The sequence below is a fragment of the Sorex araneus genome, chromosome 3 (genome assembly GCF_027595985.1).
Source record: "Sorex araneus isolate mSorAra2 chromosome 3, mSorAra2.pri, whole genome shotgun sequence".
NCBI classification, from domain to species: Eukaryota; Metazoa; Chordata; class Mammalia; order Eulipotyphla; family Soricidae; genus Sorex; species Sorex araneus.
This window is the reverse complement of record NC_073304.1, coordinates 134,146,626-134,164,974: the sequence shown is the minus strand read 5'-3', so window position 1 is coordinate 134,164,974 and position 18,349 is coordinate 134,146,626. Positions and strand designations below refer to the sequence as shown.

Here is an 18,349-nt window from a genome sequence, read left to right as displayed (position 1 = left end):
AATGTTACCTCTGTCTTGTCCCAGAACATTATATCCATTAAACAGCTGCCTGCCAATCTGTTTTCCCCAACCACTGAGAGCCACATTTTACTTTTTGTCTCTCTGGGTTTCTTATTTTGTTTATTTCATACAAATGGACTCATATAATGTGGGACCTTTTGTGGCTTGTATTTAGCATAATGTTTTCAAGTTTGTTCACACTATTATCTGTATCAGTACTTCATTTTTTGGGGGAGTATTATTTTAATATTTTCATGTATATACCACATTTTTTATACCCCTTTAGCCTTTAATGAGCATTTGGATTGTTTCCACTTTTCGTTACTGTGAATAGTGTTGCTGTGAACATACTTGTACAATAACTTCTAAAAATTATTTTTATTTAGAGGACTGTGATTTACAAAGTTATTGATAGATGAGTTTTAGGCACGGAATATTCCAGTACCAATCCACCAATCTCATCAAGACTGTCAGCTTCCCTCCACCAGTGATCCCATGATCGCATGCTCTCTCCTCCTCTCACCCCACTCCCCAAACACACATACACACACACACACACAACAGACACCTTGACAAGCACTGACAAATAACTTTTTTTTTTTTTTGCTTTTTGTGTCACACCCATCGATCAGCAGGGGTTACTCCTGGCTTTGCACTCAGGAATTACTCCTGGCGGTGCTCGGGGGACCATATGGGATGCTGGGAATTGAACACCGTTCGGTTGTGTGCAAGGCAAATGCCCTATGTGCTGTGCTATTGCTCCAGCCCCACTTTTTGATAAGAATGACGCAGTTTCTAAGTAATACTGTGTTTAATTTTTTTTTTCTTTCTGGCTTACACCCAGTGATGCATAGAGTTCACTGCTGGCTCTGTACTCAGGAATTATTCGTGGCGGTGCTCAGGGGACCATATGAGATGCTGGGTATCAAACCCGGGTCGGTTGCATGCAAGGCAAATTCCCTACCCGCTGTGCTATTGCTCCAGCCCCCTGTGTTTAATTTTTTTAAAGCATCAAACTTTCTATTACTGCTGTAATATAAAATGTTCCACATTTTATATTACAGCAGTAATAGAATGGGTTGCAATTTCTTTTATTAATTTCTTTTACTTTCTGGACTTACTGTTTTTGTGATTATAGACATGATGTAGGTGTAAAGAGGTTCTCACTTTGGTCATGATTTTCATTTAGCCAAAGACTAAATGAAATGTTAAAATTTTCTTTATTTGTTGGTAATTTGTTTATCTTCTTTGGTGAAATATCCTTTGTGTTTTGAAAAGTTTTAATTTTGGGGTCACACCTGAAACTGCTTAGGGCTTACTTTTGGCTTTATGCTTAGGGATCACTCTTGGTGGATCTCGGGGACACAAGGGGTGCCACGGATTGAACCCCCATTGGCTTTATGCAAGGCAAGTGCCCTCCCCGCTGTACTCTCTCTCTCTAGCTCCCCCCCTTAATTCTTTTCATGTGTTGGTTATCAAACATTGTAGAGATCGTATATTCTGGATACTAGATTACTGTAGGATTTCTTTGCAAATTTGAAGTTATATCAAAATAGATACTTTTTATTTTTTGGCTTTTTGGGTCACACCTGGCGATTCTCAGGGGTTATTCCTCGCTTTGCAATCAGAAATTACTCCTGGTGGTGCTCGGGCTCCTGGTGGTGCTTGGGGGACCATATGGGATGCTCAAATCAAACCCGGGTCAGCCACATGCAAGGCATATGCCCTACCCGCTATGCTATCACTCCAGCCCTGTCAAAATAGATAGTTTTCTGTGGTCGCATCTCCCCCTTTTTGGTTCAGTACCCAGGCCATCTACTACTCCTATCTCTTGCCCTGTTCCATTTTTCTCCATTTTTCCTGCTAATGTGTCATCTAATTCATTTATTATATAATATTCCTTAGCTAGAAATGAAGCTCCATGCAGGCAAAGATGTTTTCCTGTTTTGTTTATTAAGTGTATCTCTGTAGTTTCCGCTAAGGGTTAGTGAACTGCATGTCAAATCTGAACTGCTGCTTGTTGTCAAATGACTTGAATACTAAGAATGGGCTTTACTTTATTCAATTATAGAAAAAAAAACTCAAAGGAACAGTTTTTTTTCATGGCACCAGAAAATTTTATAAACTGAAGTGTCAAATATTTGTAAATGAGGTTTAAACAAATTAATTAAAAAGTTATTTTTCTAATTGAGGCAACATGGTTTATAATAACATTAACATTGCTTTATGCTTCCTGCCTTAATGCACTACTCCTACCCAGAACTGCAAGAATTACTGAGTATCATCTTGCTTAATGGATTATAGTTTATAAAGACTAATTCAATTTTTTAATTTTTTGGCTTTTTGGGTCACACTCTGGTGATGCTCAGGGGTTACTCCTGGCTCTGCACTCAGGAATTACCCCTGGAGGTGCTGGGGGGACCATATGGGATGCTGGGAATTGAACCCGGGTTGGCTGCGTGCAAGGCAAATGCCCTACCCGCTGTGCTATTGCTTCAGCCCAAGACCAATTCTTTTTTTTTTTTTTTTGGGTCACACCTGGCGATGTACAGGGATTATTCCTGGCTCTGCACTCAGGAATTGCTCCTGGCAGTGCTCAGGGGACCATATGGGATGCTGGGAATTGAACCCAGGTCGGCTGCGTGCAAGGCAAACTCCCTACCCACTGTGCTATTGCTCCAGCCCCCCAAGACCAGTTCTATTTTTATTTTGTTGTTACTAAATTTAGTCATTCGGTAAATATTGATTACTTACTGTATGTCAACTTTTATTTTAGACACTTGGTTACAATACCTAAAAAGACAAATTGTTGTACTAGTGGGACTAACATCCCATAAGGAAAATTAGACAGAAATTCAGATAATGTTAAGTCGTAAAGAATGGTCACTGTCAGTGTCACTGCTCATCGATTTGTTCGAGCGGGCACCAGTAACGTATCTTATTGAGTGACTTATTGTTACGGTTTTTGGCATATCCAGTACGCACGGGTAGCTTGCCAGTCTAGGCATGCTGTGGGGGCTCCATACTCTCGGTAGCTTGCTGGACTCTCTGAGAGGGGCAGAGGAATCGAACATGGGTCAGCCATGTGAAAGGCGAACACCCAACTGCTGTGCTATCACTCCAGCCCCATAAAGAATGGTACAAAGAATAATAAAGTAACATGAAGAAAATGGGTGGAAAAGATTGGGGAGGGAGGGAGAAAGAGAACATCATGTAAAGATGTTGGGGAAAGGAATTTTTAATTAACAGGAAAAGTACTACATTGTTCCTTCTTACCTCACTTTCTTCTTTTAAATACTTAGATCCACATCAGTATTTGTATATATGTGTTTGTGTAGCTTTAAACATGTACAGCCTTTATTAAGCCATATCCCATTTCAGAATTTTAGCATTGCAGGATAATAAATGAAGTATAAAGATCTGAAGTGGGATTTTCATTTCTGTCCAGGATATTGCAAGGAGATTAGTGTGACTGGTACATTTTAAGGAGAGAGGGAAGGGTCGGATATGTAGAGTCTCAAACCTTGGAAATTAGACTTTTGAGATTGTTTTTTTTTCTTTTTGGGTCACACCTGGTGATAGATACACACAGGGGTTAGTCCTGGCTCTGCACTCAGGAATTACTCCTGGAGGTGCTCAGGGGACCATATGGGATGCTGGGAATCAAACCCCGGTCGGCCGTGTGCGAGGCAAATGCCCTATGTGCTGTACTATCATTCCAACCCCAAGGCTTTTGAGTTTTAAGTGTGAAGGGAAAAAAATTTTGTAGGTCTTTTGCATGGGGTGGGGGTAATAGGATCTCTCAGATCTTACAAGAATTGCTGGTTGATTATACAACTATTATACATAATAGTCACTAGTAAGAAGTTTAAAAAAAAACTAGGTCATGGCCAGAGTGATAGTATAACAGTGGCCTATCTTGCACATGGCCAACCAGAGTTCAATCCCTGGTACCCCATGTGGTTCCTCAAGCTCACCAGAGGTGATACCTGAGTACCATCAGTGCATCTCTAACAGACAAACAAACAGAAAAGTTCAGCTGGGTAAATTGGGAGATGGAGCAGCAGTGTAGTACAGCAACTAGGGCACCTGCCTTGCACGCAGCCAAACTGGTTCGACCCTTGACAACTCCATATGGTTCCCTAAGCCTTTCCAGGAGTGACCCCTGAACACAGAACCAGGAATAAGCCCGAGTACAACTGATTGTGCTCCTAAAACTAAATAATCAGAAGGAGTTCAATTGGGTAAATTTGAATGGAGAGATAGTGCAGAAGGTAGGGCACTTGGCTTGTATGCTGCTGACACAGTTTGACCTCTGGTACCCCATATTTCCCCCTGAGCCCTGCCAGAGTGATCTCTGAGTTCAGAGCCAGGAGTAAGCCCTGAGCACGGATGGGTGTGACTGCCCCCCTCGTCCCCCTCCCCAATAACCCACTCAAAACCAGAAGCCCCAAAATGAGAATCCAAAACCAGAAAAAAAAATAGGTCAGAAATTCTTGACAAATGATTCTTTAAAGAAGTTTATGTAGGGGCTGGAGAGTGGGCAGGGTTCTTTGGACACAGCTGACCTGGATCCAATCCCTGGCATCCTGTATTCCCCCAAACCCTGCTTGCACTTGGCCTGCATTGGTTCAACCCCTCAGCACCGAATATGATCCCCTGAGCATCACCAGGAGGGATTCCTGAACATAGCCAGGGGTAAGCCCTGAGCATATGGTATATGGCCCTAAATAAACAAGTTCATATAGGGCTTTGAGAGAGAGCTATGGTCAGGGATGGGTGGAACTGAGTTTGGGCCAGGCAACCACATGCCTCCATCCCTAAAGTACTTCCCTGGAATGGAGATCCCTCAGCACTTGGCTGAGACTTTTTTGGTCCCTGGCAAGACCCACAAACCAAGAGCGGGGGCCGGAGCGATAGCACAGCGGGTAGGGCGTTTGCCTTGCACGCAGCCGACCCGGGTTCAATCCCCGGCATCCCATATGGTCCCCCAAGCACCACCAGGAGTAATTCCTGAGTGCAAAGCCAGGAGTAACCCCTGAGCATCGCTGGGTTTGACCCAAAAAGCAAAAAACAAACAAACAAAAAAACCCAGAGCAGCTTTGTATCTTTGGACCTTTAGCATAGAACTGACTAGACTAGACTGCTTGCCCTCCCCCCCACCAAAAAAGTCTACCCATGTATGTATGTTACTTATAAGAGAAAAGGCTATGAGGTGATCAAGTGACAGTTCTGTCTTCTTGTATGTCAGTTTTTAAAAAATATAATTGATATGCAAATGAATCAACCTCTTTCAAATGTACAATTTGGTGAATTTTGATTGTACAGTGTGTACAATCATGTGACCACCAAACCAATTTGATTATAGAACATCTGCCTCAGTCTCTCATAATATCTGGTTGCAGCTGATTCTGTCTTTTCAGTGACTGCTTTTTTAGCATAATAAAGCTTTTTCTAGAATTTGATATTTCTAGAATTCAAAAGATTGTGGTCTTTTTGTGACTGGCTTCTTTCATTTAGCATAATGCTTTTGAGATGTATTTTGCCAGATATATCAGGAATTGGTTTCTTTTATTGCCATGTAGTATTTCATTGTATTGATAAATCACAATTTGTTTATCCGTTTACCAGTTGATGGGAATTGAGATAATTTGCAGTTTCTGACTGTTTTGATTAAAACTGATATGAATCTTTGAATGCAAATTTTTATGTGGACATGTGTTTCCATTTTCCTTGGGTACTTAGCAGTAGGATTGCTGTGTCTGTAAGTATATGCTTACCCTTAAAGCAAATTGCCAAACTATTTGCCATTTTTATTCTCACTGGCCCTGTTTGAGGGTTGCAGTTGCTCCACATTCTTGTCAGTATTCAGTATTGTAAGCTTTCCAACTTTAGCTCTTTTTGTGGTGATAGTGTTATCTTGTGGTTTTAACTTTAATTTCCATAATGATGCCAAAAACAGTAATAATAATGGGCCTCATTCTCCTGACCCTGAACTTGACAGGGACGAATGGAGACATTACTGGCGCCTGCTCGAGCAAATTGATGACAGTGATATACAGTTATACAGTAAATGATGATATATACATTTTTACGTGTTATTTGCAAATCAGTACATAAAATTAATTGCTAGTTAAACATTGTGGAGTCTTTGTTTTGCTAAATTGAATGGGTTTTATTTGTAATCTGGATCTAAATCCTTTATTTTTTTTAGTAATGCTTTTCTCCCAGTCTGTGACTTGAAATTTTAAGTTAATTAAGCTTTCAGTTTTAGAACAGTTTCAGATTTACAGAAAAATTGTGAAGATAATGCTGAGTTTTTCCCAGATACTGAATCCCTAATTTCTCCAATTATCAATATCTTACATAAGATAAAATTTTCTAAATTATGAATACATAGATACATTATTAATCAAAATCTATACTTCACCCAAATTTCCTTTACATTTTTTTTCCTTTACATTTTTTAATGCAGTATAAAAAGCTCTTCTGTTTCAAAGTGTTTTTGCCTTAGGTTATTAGACTTTTTAGTTATGGAAGTTCAGTCTACTTATTTTTTGCTTCTTTTTAAAAAATTAATGTTTCTGTTTCAAAGTGTTTTTGCCTTAGATTATTAGACTTTTTAGTTCTGGAAGTTCAGTCTACTTATATTTTCTTCTTTTTAAAAAATTAATGTAGGAGTACTGCTGTATTTATTTACCCATTGGTTAAGCTGATTTAATTGGGCATGAACTCCACATTACTTTTTTGAAAAATATTTTTAAATTAAGTATCTGTGAGATAGGCCATTACAAAGCTGTTCATAATTGGGTTTCAGTCATACTATGATCCAACACTCATCCCTCCACCAGTGTACATCTTCCACCACCAATGTCCCGTTTCCCTCCCACCACCCCCCCCAACACCCCATCACACACTCCCAGCCTTTCTCTAAGGGAGGTACTTTGCTTCTTGCTCTCTCTCTCCTTTTCCTTTTGTGCATTATGGTTGGCAATACAGGAGCTGAGAGGTCATAGTCTTTGCCCAGGGCATTCAGTATTTTTATGGGACGGTAAGGCTGGGTAAGTTTTCAAATGGGTGGCCAATTTGGGGTGTGGATATGTCTGCCAAGGCTTCTGGAAGTACAGGAATGTGAGGGAGGTAGCCCATCTCAACCCTGAGAAAGCCTGGGGATTTTAGTCACAAAACCTGCATACCAGAATTTTCAGCAGATTATGTCTTGGTGAGATCCATCCTGAGATTTTGGTGGCGATTTTGGATTGTGGGAGCAAATGACTGCTGGGGGCTCTGCTTGGGCAGGCACAGGCCAACTTGCCCCCCTCCAATTTACCCTGGTCTGTTCAGCAGTGCACGGGTCTGAGATTAACTGTGGCTTTTGTCTCTTTGGAGATTTGTTTATGGGTCTGTGAAGTAAGGTCGGTAGTAGAGCTTATATGATAGCTATAGAGTTGGTTCATGGGGGTGACTAATAGTGCTTCCAGAAGTACAGGGAGGTAGGGGGAGGTAGCCTGTCCCAACCCCTAGAAAGCCTGGAGATTTCAGTCACAAAACCTGTATACCAGAATTTTCAGCAGATTATATCTTGGTGAGGTTCCCTCCTGAAACGGTGGAGTCAGGCCAGGGGTATGGCAGCAGTTTTGGATTATGAAAGCAAGCGGCTGCCTGGGTCTCTGTTTGGGTGGGCACCAGACTAACATGCCCCCATCTGATTTCTCCCTGTCTGTTCAGCCATGTACTCTGGTCTGAGATTAACATGACTTTTGATTTTTTTTGAGATTTATTTATGGGTCTCTGAAATAAGGCCAATAAATGAGTTAGTATAGCTGAGCCGAAGGTGGTTTGTGGGCATGGATCCCACATACCTAACTTTGGACCATTTAATTTCTTAATAAAGTTGGCCCCAGGTTGTTAGGATCTGGCCAAAGGCACAGTGGAATTTTGAGGTATCAGGAAGCCTGAAGGCACCATTAGGCTGCTAATGCCCTCACCCCCAGGTACAGGTTGACCTGCTGGTCGCGTCATACCCCCTTCCTTTTTCTTTTTGTTCTCATGTTTTTGTTAGCTTTAATATAGCATGTTTATGAACTCTAGCTTAACATTGTTAGCTCATGATTGTTTGCTAACTCTGTAATTTTTATTTGCTTTTATAGTGTAAGAGTATCTTAACTTTCTTGTATACTGTTTGTGTGTTCTTTTTTCTTTTTCTTTTCTTTGTTTTGGGGTGTGAGGCACACCTGGCTGTGCTCAGGACTTACTCCCGCCGTTCACTCAGGGATCACTTCTGGTGGACTCAGGGACTGTATGTGGCATTGGGGATCAGACCTGGGTCAGCTGTGTGCAAGGCAAGTGCCTTTTTGCTGAATTATTTCTCTGGCCCCCTTTCTTGTGTATTTTTATGTCAAAATTAATTAACGATTTAAACTAGCTAATTATAGCTGTTGTACTGCTCAGGTCCTCAGGTGCTGGTCAGTTACCTGAATCATCCTAGGATATCCGGCAGCCTCGGAAGCTTATACCTGGAAGTGCTGGGGGACCTATGGTGTCAGGGATCAATCTGGGGTTGGCTCCATGTGAGGAATGCGCTTTAGAACCCTGTACTGTATCTCCAAAGATCAAACGGTTCTTTCAAATTGGGGTTGGCTCCATGTGAGGCATGTGCTTTAAAACCTATACTATATCCCCAGCTGCTACAATGTCAAGTTATGCAAGAATCACTTTCAGAATAATTTTGTTGGGTTTGTGAATTATAATTAAACTGTGAAAATTCAATTTGTACAGTTGAGTAAGTTGAGTAATGGATTTGCTTCATTTCAAGATTCTCAAGATAGTGCATAGGGGCTGGATTTATAGTACTGAGGGTAGGGTGTTTGCCTTGCATGCAGCTAATCCGGTTTTGGTCCCTGGCATCCCATACGGTCCCCCAAGCACCAAGAGTAATTCCTGAGTGCAGAGCCAAGAGTAACTGCTGAGCATTGCCAGGCGTGACCCAAAAAGCCAAAAAAAAAAAAAAAGATGATAGTGTATATACTGGGCAGTATTTTTGGGATTGTTAAATATGGATGCTTTTCATGTTTTAAATATTTAATGTAGGAAAAAGCAGCAACTATTCCTACGACAATATTATTAAAATTCATTAGATAACAAAGTTGCAATATTAAAATCAACAGACTGAGAAAATAATTTCATGTCTGATTGGAGGATTGGTAAGATCTTGTTTAAGAATTTATTGAGTTTTTAGTTGCTTCAGGAGGGTGGCATGCAGTGTATGTGGTGGCGAGGTCGACAGTCCCAGATCTGGGGTCTGGGCCAGAGTCCAAGAGGCGTCAGACGTGGGTGGTGGTTGGGCTGTTGGGGCTTCCAAAGTACAGGGGTCAGGGAGAGACTAGCCACCAGCACTCCGAATAAACCCCAGAGTTCTCAGCCCCAGCATTGGGACCTGACATTATTTGGAGATTGGTGTCTCTGCAGAGAATACTGGTGTGGCGGTGGCATTGAGCCCTTGTGTAGCTGCAGTGGCGAGGATGGGTGCTGCTGCCGGAGCCTTGGTTGGGCGGCCGTCGCCTACCATGGGTGCCCCGGCTCCTCAGCTTCGGGGGCAGCAGTTCCAAAAGGTTGAGCTGCTTGGTGTGCATCCACTGGGAGATTTAGTTGGAACTTGATGGAGGGGGGCCGGTGAGTGTGTCACCAGGTGGCAGACCTGGGAGGTGGGACTGCTTTTTATTTTTAACACTTTTTGGTTCCATTGACACATGTATTGAAACATATAAGTAATTAGGGAATAAATGGTCCATAGGGTCTTGAACGAATTTGCTAATTTACTTAGCTTAAAAGACTTCTGACTTTTTTTTTTTTTTTTGTCTTTTTGGGTCACACCCAGTGATGCTCAGGGGTTACTCCTGACTCGCACTCAGGAATCATTCCTGGTGGTGCTCCAGTGGACCGTATGGGATGTCAGGGATTGAACCCTGGTGAGCCGCATGCAAGACAAATGCCCTTCCCACTGTACTATAGCTCTGGCCCAAGTTCTGACTTTTCATTTTTGGTAGTTTTAAAATTATGAGAAAATCCAGGGTGAGAATACAGTCTTCATCTCTTTTAAGCTACAGTCTTTCTTTGATTTTGAATTTTTCCTTACTCTCCCGGCAGACTCTGGGCCCAAATGGGGTGCCAGGGATCCATTGGGAGATGGCTGTGTGCAGGTAACTGCCCTACCCATTGCGCTATCGCTCTCATCTCACATAGAATGCACATTGTAAAATAGCCTCTGTCTCATCTCTGATTTGTTTCCTCTTTCTTTTCTTGCAATATGTGGATATCAGGGTTTGTTTCCTCAACCAATATACTTATCTTTTTGTCTTCCTTCCTTCCTTCCTTCCTTCCTTCCTTCCTTCCTTCCTTCCTTCCTTCCTTCCTTCCTTCCTTCCTTCCTTCCTTCCTTCCTTCCTTCCTTCCTTCCTCCCTTCCTCCTTTCCTCCCTTCCTCCCTTCCTTCCTAATAGTAGCATCTACACTGGAAATGGAAAAGTCAAAGGTCTATTTGAAGATGACTTATTGGATACAAAAGTACTAAAAACTGCACTGAAAAATATGAAAATTGCTAAGTTCAACAAAACTGTTAAGATACATACAAATCAACTGCATATCCATATATTAACAATATATATTAACAATAACAATATATAATAATGTATATTAACAATAAAAAATTAGTAATTAATAAAAATAAAAAAAGTAAGTAATTAATAAAAAATTAGCATCTCAAGTGATTCTTGGGGACTTGGGGGCCACTCCCAGGCATTCTTGGCCCACAGTGCTGGATGGTTGCATACTAGGCCCAAACATGTAGTGCCCATGGGGCTTGCATTACCAGTAATTTCAGTGTCATATGTGGTGCTTGGGTATTGCTGGTATCAGGAGTCGGATTTTTTTTTTTGCACCCCACCCCTTTCTACTATCTCCCTAGCCCTGTAGATACTTTTATTATTTGAATTTACTAACAAAATCTGGTGGGATCACGCTGTTGGGGGGCCAAGTAAGACCACAGGTGAAGGTGCTCAGTGCCACTAGGGCTACATCTGGCAATCCTTTGGGGACCAAGCAGTGCCAGGGATCAAGCCCAGGACTTGTAAAACATGTTCTCTATCACTTAAAAGCACCTTGGGTGCTTGAAGATTTTTGGGAAAATATTTCTTTTGTATAATTGTGCTGTCCAGATAAGTAAAATATAGAATTAGTACAAGCAAATATTACCCTGTTTATATTTGGTGAAAGCATTCTATCAGCAGTAATTATGATGCTAGATCTGAACTTTTTTTTGTAGATAAGCTATATATATTATATTAAGCAAGTTTCTTTTTAAAAATTTTATGTGTGTTTTTCTTATTAAAGGGAATTGATTTTGTCAAATGCTTTTTCTTTACTGTCAAATGCTTTTTCTTTACTGATAATAGTCTCTACTGATAATAGTCTTCTTTTGCTCCATTATCTTAATAACATGGTCTATTACAGTGAATTTCAGATAGTCAATCAAATTGCTCTCCTGGGATTTGTTTTGTTCTTGGTATATAATTATTTTATATTTTGCTGCATTTTTTTGTCTTTTATATTCTTGAGGATGTGTCAAAAATTTATAAGGCAATATATTACTCAGTTTTCTTTTCTACTAATTTGTTTATTGTGTGTGTGGGTAATTTGAAATTATGGCACCCCAATATAACAATAAGTGAGACTTTATCTCATTTTTGCAAAAGTTATTAGGGATTAAGTTAATTCTTTTAGAAAACAAATTGTATTTTAGGGCCTGAAAGTTAGTATAGTGGGCAGGGCCCTATGCAGCCCACCCAGGTTTGATCCTTGGCAGCACACGTGCTCTCCAGATCCTCCTGCCACAAGAAAAATAAACAACTAATTGTATTTTAATTTTTGTTTTTATCTTTTAGGATTCTCCTTTTACAAATGCAGGAATGGGATCTAATCTAAATCTCTTGGGTGAAATCGAATGTGATGCCAGCATAATGGATGGAAAATCCTTAAATTTTGGAGCTGTTGGAGCACTGAGTGGTATGTGAGCACTATAATACACTAACTCTTTTCTCCCCCTCCCCCTTCTTCTTTGTAGTCACTGTGTTTTATAATTCTGCACTGCTGTAGGGCTTTATGTAGACAAAGCCAAAACAAGACCCTCCACTGTGGTGCCCGTGTTCCTCCACCATTGTCTGGAGGGGCTCTCCCTCTCGCTCTCGCTCCAGCCCGCTTTTGCCTCCTCATACTCACCCCACCCCCCTTGTCTCACTCTCCTGATGAGCTATGCTTTGTAGACCAGTTCTTAAATTCAATTGTTTTTGGCCATTTTTCAACATGTTCGATTCCCAGCATCCCATGTGGTCACCTGAGCACCGCCAGGAGTAATTCCTGAGTGCAAAGCTAGGAGTAGCCCCTGTGCATCACCAGGTGTGACCCAAAAAGCTAAAAAAAAAAAGAAAAAAAAAGACTCACAGTGCTACATGAGCAGGGCAGTGCCCAGGGCTGCACCCTGTGATGCTCAGCGAACCCTAGACTTCCAGTATCGAGCCTGGATCAGGTGCTCGCCTTAACCACTGTATTTCCAATCCCCTAGCATGTTAAACAATGTTTTTTTTTTTTCTTCTTGAAGTAACTTTGCATTGTAACATGAACTTTCTAGTGACGTGAAAATGCACATTTAAAAAAAATTTCTTTTTTTTCTTTTTGGGCCACCACTGACTAGTACCAGCTTGGTGGTCTTGATACCAGGCTGCACCAGTGATTGGATCCTGTTCTCCCATAAGGAAAATGTACATACTACCCCCCTCTTCCTTTTTTGCTTTTTGGGGTACACCCGGCAGTGGTCAAGGCTTCTGACTCTATACCAGAGAGCACATCTTGTGTGGCTCAGGGGACCTCATGCAGTGCTGGGTCAGAGGAGTGCAAGGCAAGTGCCTTCCCTGCTGTGCTCTGATCTCCAGCCCTCAGATTGGCCCTTTTGACCTTCTCTTCTGCTCGGAGACTTGCTTTTTTTCTTGAAATAGGATATGCTAGGGATTTCCACATTAACACATAGAAGATACAATTGCTGTTTTAAAAGTTCAAGTAGAATATAAGTGAAATTCACACATTTCATATTTAAAGCTCTATTTATTTGTTTTTGAGCCATACCCTGATGATGTTCAGGGATTACTCCTGGCTCTGTACTCAGAGATCACTTCTGGTGGGTTCTGGGGACCGTATAGGTGCTGAAGGTAGAACCCAGGTCAGCTGTGTGTGTGCAAAGCAGACTCCATACCTGCTGTACTATCCTTCCAGCCCCAAGCTTTATTAATTTTTAAGTGTAAAGTAACCACCAGGACAAGATATTAAACATTTCCATGTAAAGTTGAATTTACAGTTCCATTACTTATAGATATTTATGTCCAATGTACCTCACTTTCCCCCTTTGCCATAGGTTGATTGTCCTATTCCTGAATTTTGTATAAATGTACTCACTTATCTGTGTGTTTTCTTTTGCTTAGTATTATGCCTATGAGATTAGTTTGTGTTTTGTTACAGTAGTTAGGCAAAATTAAAAAAAATTCAGTACAACTTTGCTGCCTGAATATATTGTCTTGTTTATTCTCTCAGTGGATATCCTAATGTTTTCAGTTTTTACTGATAAATCTTTGCATACCTAAACTTACAAAGATAGCTTTATTATTATTATTATTATTTTTTTTTTTTGCTTTTTGGGTCACACCCAGCGATGCTCAGGGCTTGCTCCTGGCTTTGCACTCAGGAACTACTCCTGGCGGTGCTTGGGGGACCATATGGGATGCCGGGGATCGAACCCGGGTCGGCCGCGTGCAAGGCAAACGCCCTACCCGCTGTGCTATCGCTCCGGCCCCAGCTTTATTATTTTTTTAACTATCAACATTTAGCTTTGTTATCAAGCTTAATTTAACTTCAGTATGTAGAATAGTTATCAATCTTAATTTTTTTCACTTATGGTTTTCTAAATGGCTCATTTGTAATTGTCAGTGGAAAGAACAACCCTCTCCTCACATAACTGCGTTGTAGTATCAAGGGGTTCTATGTGTCAGATGATTTGTTCCTGTACAGTTGAATCTGTGTAATAGGTCTGTTTATTGTGAACGCCACACTATTGCTTTAGCTTTCTTTACATTGAATCTTCACATCTATGAAGTATAAGACTTTCTCCTCCTCCTCCTCCTCCTCCTCCTCCTCCTCCTCCTCCTCCTCCTCCTCCTCCTCCTCCTCCTCCTCCTCCTCCTCCTCCTCCTCCTCCTCCTCCTCCTCCTCCTCCTCCTCCTCCTCCTCCTCCTCCTCCTCCTCCTCCTCCTCTTCCTCTTCCTTCACATCCCCCCTCCTCCTCCTCTTGCCCCTCCTCCTTCCCCCCTACCCCCCTCTCTCCCCTCCTTTCTTTTTTACCTAAAAGTGACATTGGCTATTTTAGGTCTTTGTTTTCATGAAATACTTAGAATTAATTTGTTAATGTTCATAATTAAATCCTGATGGATTTTGATTGGTATTAAAGGTAAAGAATCATTTGTACTCAGCTGATATCTTTTTTTCTTTTTTTCTTTTTGGGTCACACCCGGCGATGCACAGGGTTACTCCTGGCTCTGCACTCAGGAATTAACTCTGGTGGTGCTCAGGAGACCATATGGGATGCTGGGAATCGAACCTGGGTTGGTCGTGTGCAAGGCAAATGCCCTACCCTCTGTGCTATCACTCCAGCCCCACAGCTGATATCTTAAATTGAGTCTTCCATCTTCCATCCCATGAACATGAAATATTTACATTTATATAAGTATTGCTCACTTTCAACATTTTATGGTTTTTTCTGTAGTTATCTTCTACTTTTTAAAAAATTATAGTCTAAAAATTGCATGTTTGATGCTATCACCAATATATATATTTAAAAGATCAGTATTGAGGTATTTTTGGTTGTACTGTTTATAAAGAGGAACAATATTCCCCCCTTCCCTCTCTTAATAGGTTGCAATGGCTGGGGTTTGCACAGATGTTTAGCTGTGGTGCTCACAGATGCATGTACTTTTTTTCAGTTGCAGTGTTTGCACTTGTGCTCATCAAGGATCACACCCTTTATTTTTTAATTTTATTATTACTATGTTTTACCTTTTTGGGTCATACCCTACAACACTCAGGGGTTACTCCTGCCTGTGCATTTAGGAATCACTCCTGGTGGTGCTCTGGGAACCATATGGGATGCTGGGAATTAAACCCCAAGGCAAAAACCCAACCCAGTGTACTATAGCTCTGGCCCTGGATCACACTCTTTCATTGTAGTGCTCATACATATTGTAGTTTTATTGCTTGCCAGGGGCCACTCACTTTCACCTTAGTTGTTATGCTTACACACATGCTTGCGTATGTGTGTGTGTGTGGGGGGGGTTGCACACTTCTTGCCATTTATCCATATACATCTAGTTGGGGTGCTTGCCAGAGATTGTACCTTTTACTTTGGCTTTCACACATGCAACGAGACCAGATATTGCCCATGATGCTGTGAGTTTCAGACAAGTTTTCAGGCATAAACCGCAGAGTGCCAGAATCACACTTGGTGCATGTGGCACATCAGGGATCGAATAGGAGGCCTCACACTAGCAAGCCATTCTCTTCCTGGTCCCCAGTTGTATTTTATAACATAAAGATAGTGGGTTCATCTATTGACTTTGACTGAGTAGTGATTTTTGTTTGTTTTGACTCTGGGGCCACACCCAGTGGTGCTTGGAGGATCATGCAGTGCTGAGTGTGGAACATGGCCTCTTGCACACAAGCCCAGCGTGAAGTCAGCCTCGCTTTCTCTCTGGCCTGGTGTCAACTCGATAACTTTACTTATTTCAAAAATTGAAAAGTAGGTCATTTCTAGGCCAGCAAGGTAGCACAATCGAGAGAGCACCAACCTGGCAAGTGCACAGCACTGGGTTTGGTCCCCAGTCAGCAGCACTGGCTGCTATAACCCCAGTGAAAAAGTAGATTACCATGAAATTTCTATACCCACAGTCATGTGACATGTGGACCATGGCAGTTTTGATTTTTTTCCCCTTAAAATATTTAAATTTTTCTTTTTTTTTCTTACTGTAATAGCTGTGGCATCCCATGCAAGGTGGAATATAAGGGACATAGAGTGTGTTTCCTTGCTTTCATCCTGATCTTTGAGGGAAGAAATTAAGTATTTTATTTTGTATTATGTATTAGCTCTAAAATTTTTAAGGGTAGTCTTTATCAGATTGAGAAAATTTCCTTTCAATATTAGTTTATGTTGTTTGTAAATTTTGGTGTGTGTGTGTGTGTGTGTGTGTGTGTGTGTGTGTGTGTGTGTGTGTGTTGGGGACGGGGTGGGGGCGGTAGTAGACTTGGGCTATAGTCAGTGGTGCTCAGGGTTTTATTCCTGGATTTGTGCTTGGGGATCATTACTGGCATTTTTGTTTTAATTTTTAAGTTTTAAAAAATTTTATTTTTGCAAAGTTGTTCACAATAATGAATTGCATAAAAATATTTTGACACCAGTCCCACCACTGTCACACCTTCTCACCGCCTTTATTTTGAATTTCCCACTACCACTCAAACCTGCCAAACAGGCAGATGCTATATAATTTACTTGTATTGCCTGTTATGAATAGCATAAGATGTCCTGTGGCCTCGAGAGCGGCTGGCCATGCGCTCCTAGAAATCTAAAATTTTAGATAACTAGGGTCTGTAGAAATCTCTGCAGTGAGCTGCTCCATTTAGAAATACTTTTGTATGTCTCTCGATCATGGCTATTAAGTAATTTGAGTTGAAATAATTTCCTGAGGCAGATCGCACCTTGTGGGCAACCTCCAGAGTTCAATGGGGGTGGGGAGATGGGAAGGACGGGTCCCTCCCCTATCCCATGAGACCTGGAGTTTGCCTCACTGATCCCAAGTACCTGGACTTTTCATTGGGTTCTGGAGGATGGCAGCTGCCAGAATTCCTAGGGGCAGGTGGAGGGACAACACCTGCTTCCATCTGAGGCACCCCGGTGAAATCGGCCTGGCTCAAAGTCTGGAGGCATCTCCACAGCGAGCTGCTTGCTCCATTCCAATATTCTTTTGTGTGTCTCTGGATCATGGCCGTTAATGAGCTGCTTGTTTTGGTTTTGATCTGGGGCCCCCACACGGCGTTGCTCAGGGCTTACTTCTAGCTCTGTGCTCAGCGATTACTCTTGACAGGCTCAAGACCATATTGAGTGCTGGGGATCAAATCTTCGTCAGCTGCATTTAGGGTAAACTTCTTACCTGTTGTACTCCCACCCCTCTCCTGCCAGTTCTTGGGTGACAGTATGTAGTGCTGGAATTGTACTGGAGGTTCACTGCATACGAGGCAAGTACCTTAACCCTGGTACTCTTTCTCTGGCCCTAGTTTTATTGTTAATGGTTATTGAGTATAGTTTTTAGTACCAAGATCCTTTTTTCTTTTCTATGAAATATGAAATTTATGATTGATTTTTGAATGTTAAGCCAACTTCTTATTGCTAGCACAAAATCTTGGCTATGATCTTTTTTGGGGGGGTTGCTTTTTGGGTCATCGCTTTTTGTGAGGCTTAGGGATTACTCCTGGTGGTACTTGGGCGACCATATGGGATGCCAGGAATTGAACCTGGAGAGGTTGTCTGGGACAGGGCACATGCAGGGCAAATGCCCTGCCTGCTGTACTATTGCTCCAATGGCCATGATTAAAAATTTTTATTTTTGCATTTTTGGGGTCGCACCTGGTGATGCACAGGGATTACTCTTGGCTCTGCACTCAGGAATTATTCCTGGCAGTGCTCGGGGGACCATATGGGATGCTGGGAATTGAATCCGGGTTGGCCGCATGCAAGGCAAATGCCCTACCCGCTGTGCTATCGCTCCAGCCCCTAAAATTTTTATTTTACCTGTTTTTATTTGTTCTATTTTGTCGTTTCCCTTTTGTTATTGCTGCTGTTTCAGTGAATGAGAGGAGTGTGGTGCTCACTGGTGGTGACATACTTTTTTTTTTAGGCTTAACACATTACTAGTTGTGATGTTTGCTAGTGGTAGCATTGTTTAATTGTGTGTTTGCACATAGTTTTGATGTTCTCATAATCAATTGTGGTACAGGCCAGGGACTGTACATTTCAGTTGCAGTGCTCACACATAGTTAATTACAATGAATATGAGACCGCACATTTATTTTTTAGTGGTCAACCAGAATTCCAAAAGGTAATGCCACCTGAATTGTACTTGGCATGTTGGGCATTGCCGGAGGTGAAACTGTTGGTCTTGTGCATGCAGGGCAGATGCTCTAACACTGACCTATATCCCCAAGCCCTC

At 41.6% G+C, this 18,349-nt stretch overlaps 1 protein-coding gene across 3 annotated transcripts in view; it reads left to right on the top strand.

The window, feature by feature from the left end:
- Nucleotides 1-18,349, top strand: part of TASP1 (taspase 1) — a 299,415-nt gene that overhangs the window by 51,608 nt on the left and 229,458 nt on the right. For all 3 annotated transcript variants that reach the window (XR_008629143.1, XM_004610916.3, XM_055130490.1), the window contains exon 5: nucleotides 11,939-12,059. Coding sequence is in view for 2 of the 3 variants with exons in the window: in XM_004610916.3 (XP_004610973.1) it covers nucleotides 11,939-12,059 (121 nt within the window). In the remaining variant the exon portion in view is untranslated. The remainder of the gene's footprint in view (nucleotides 1-11,938; nucleotides 12,060-18,349) is intronic.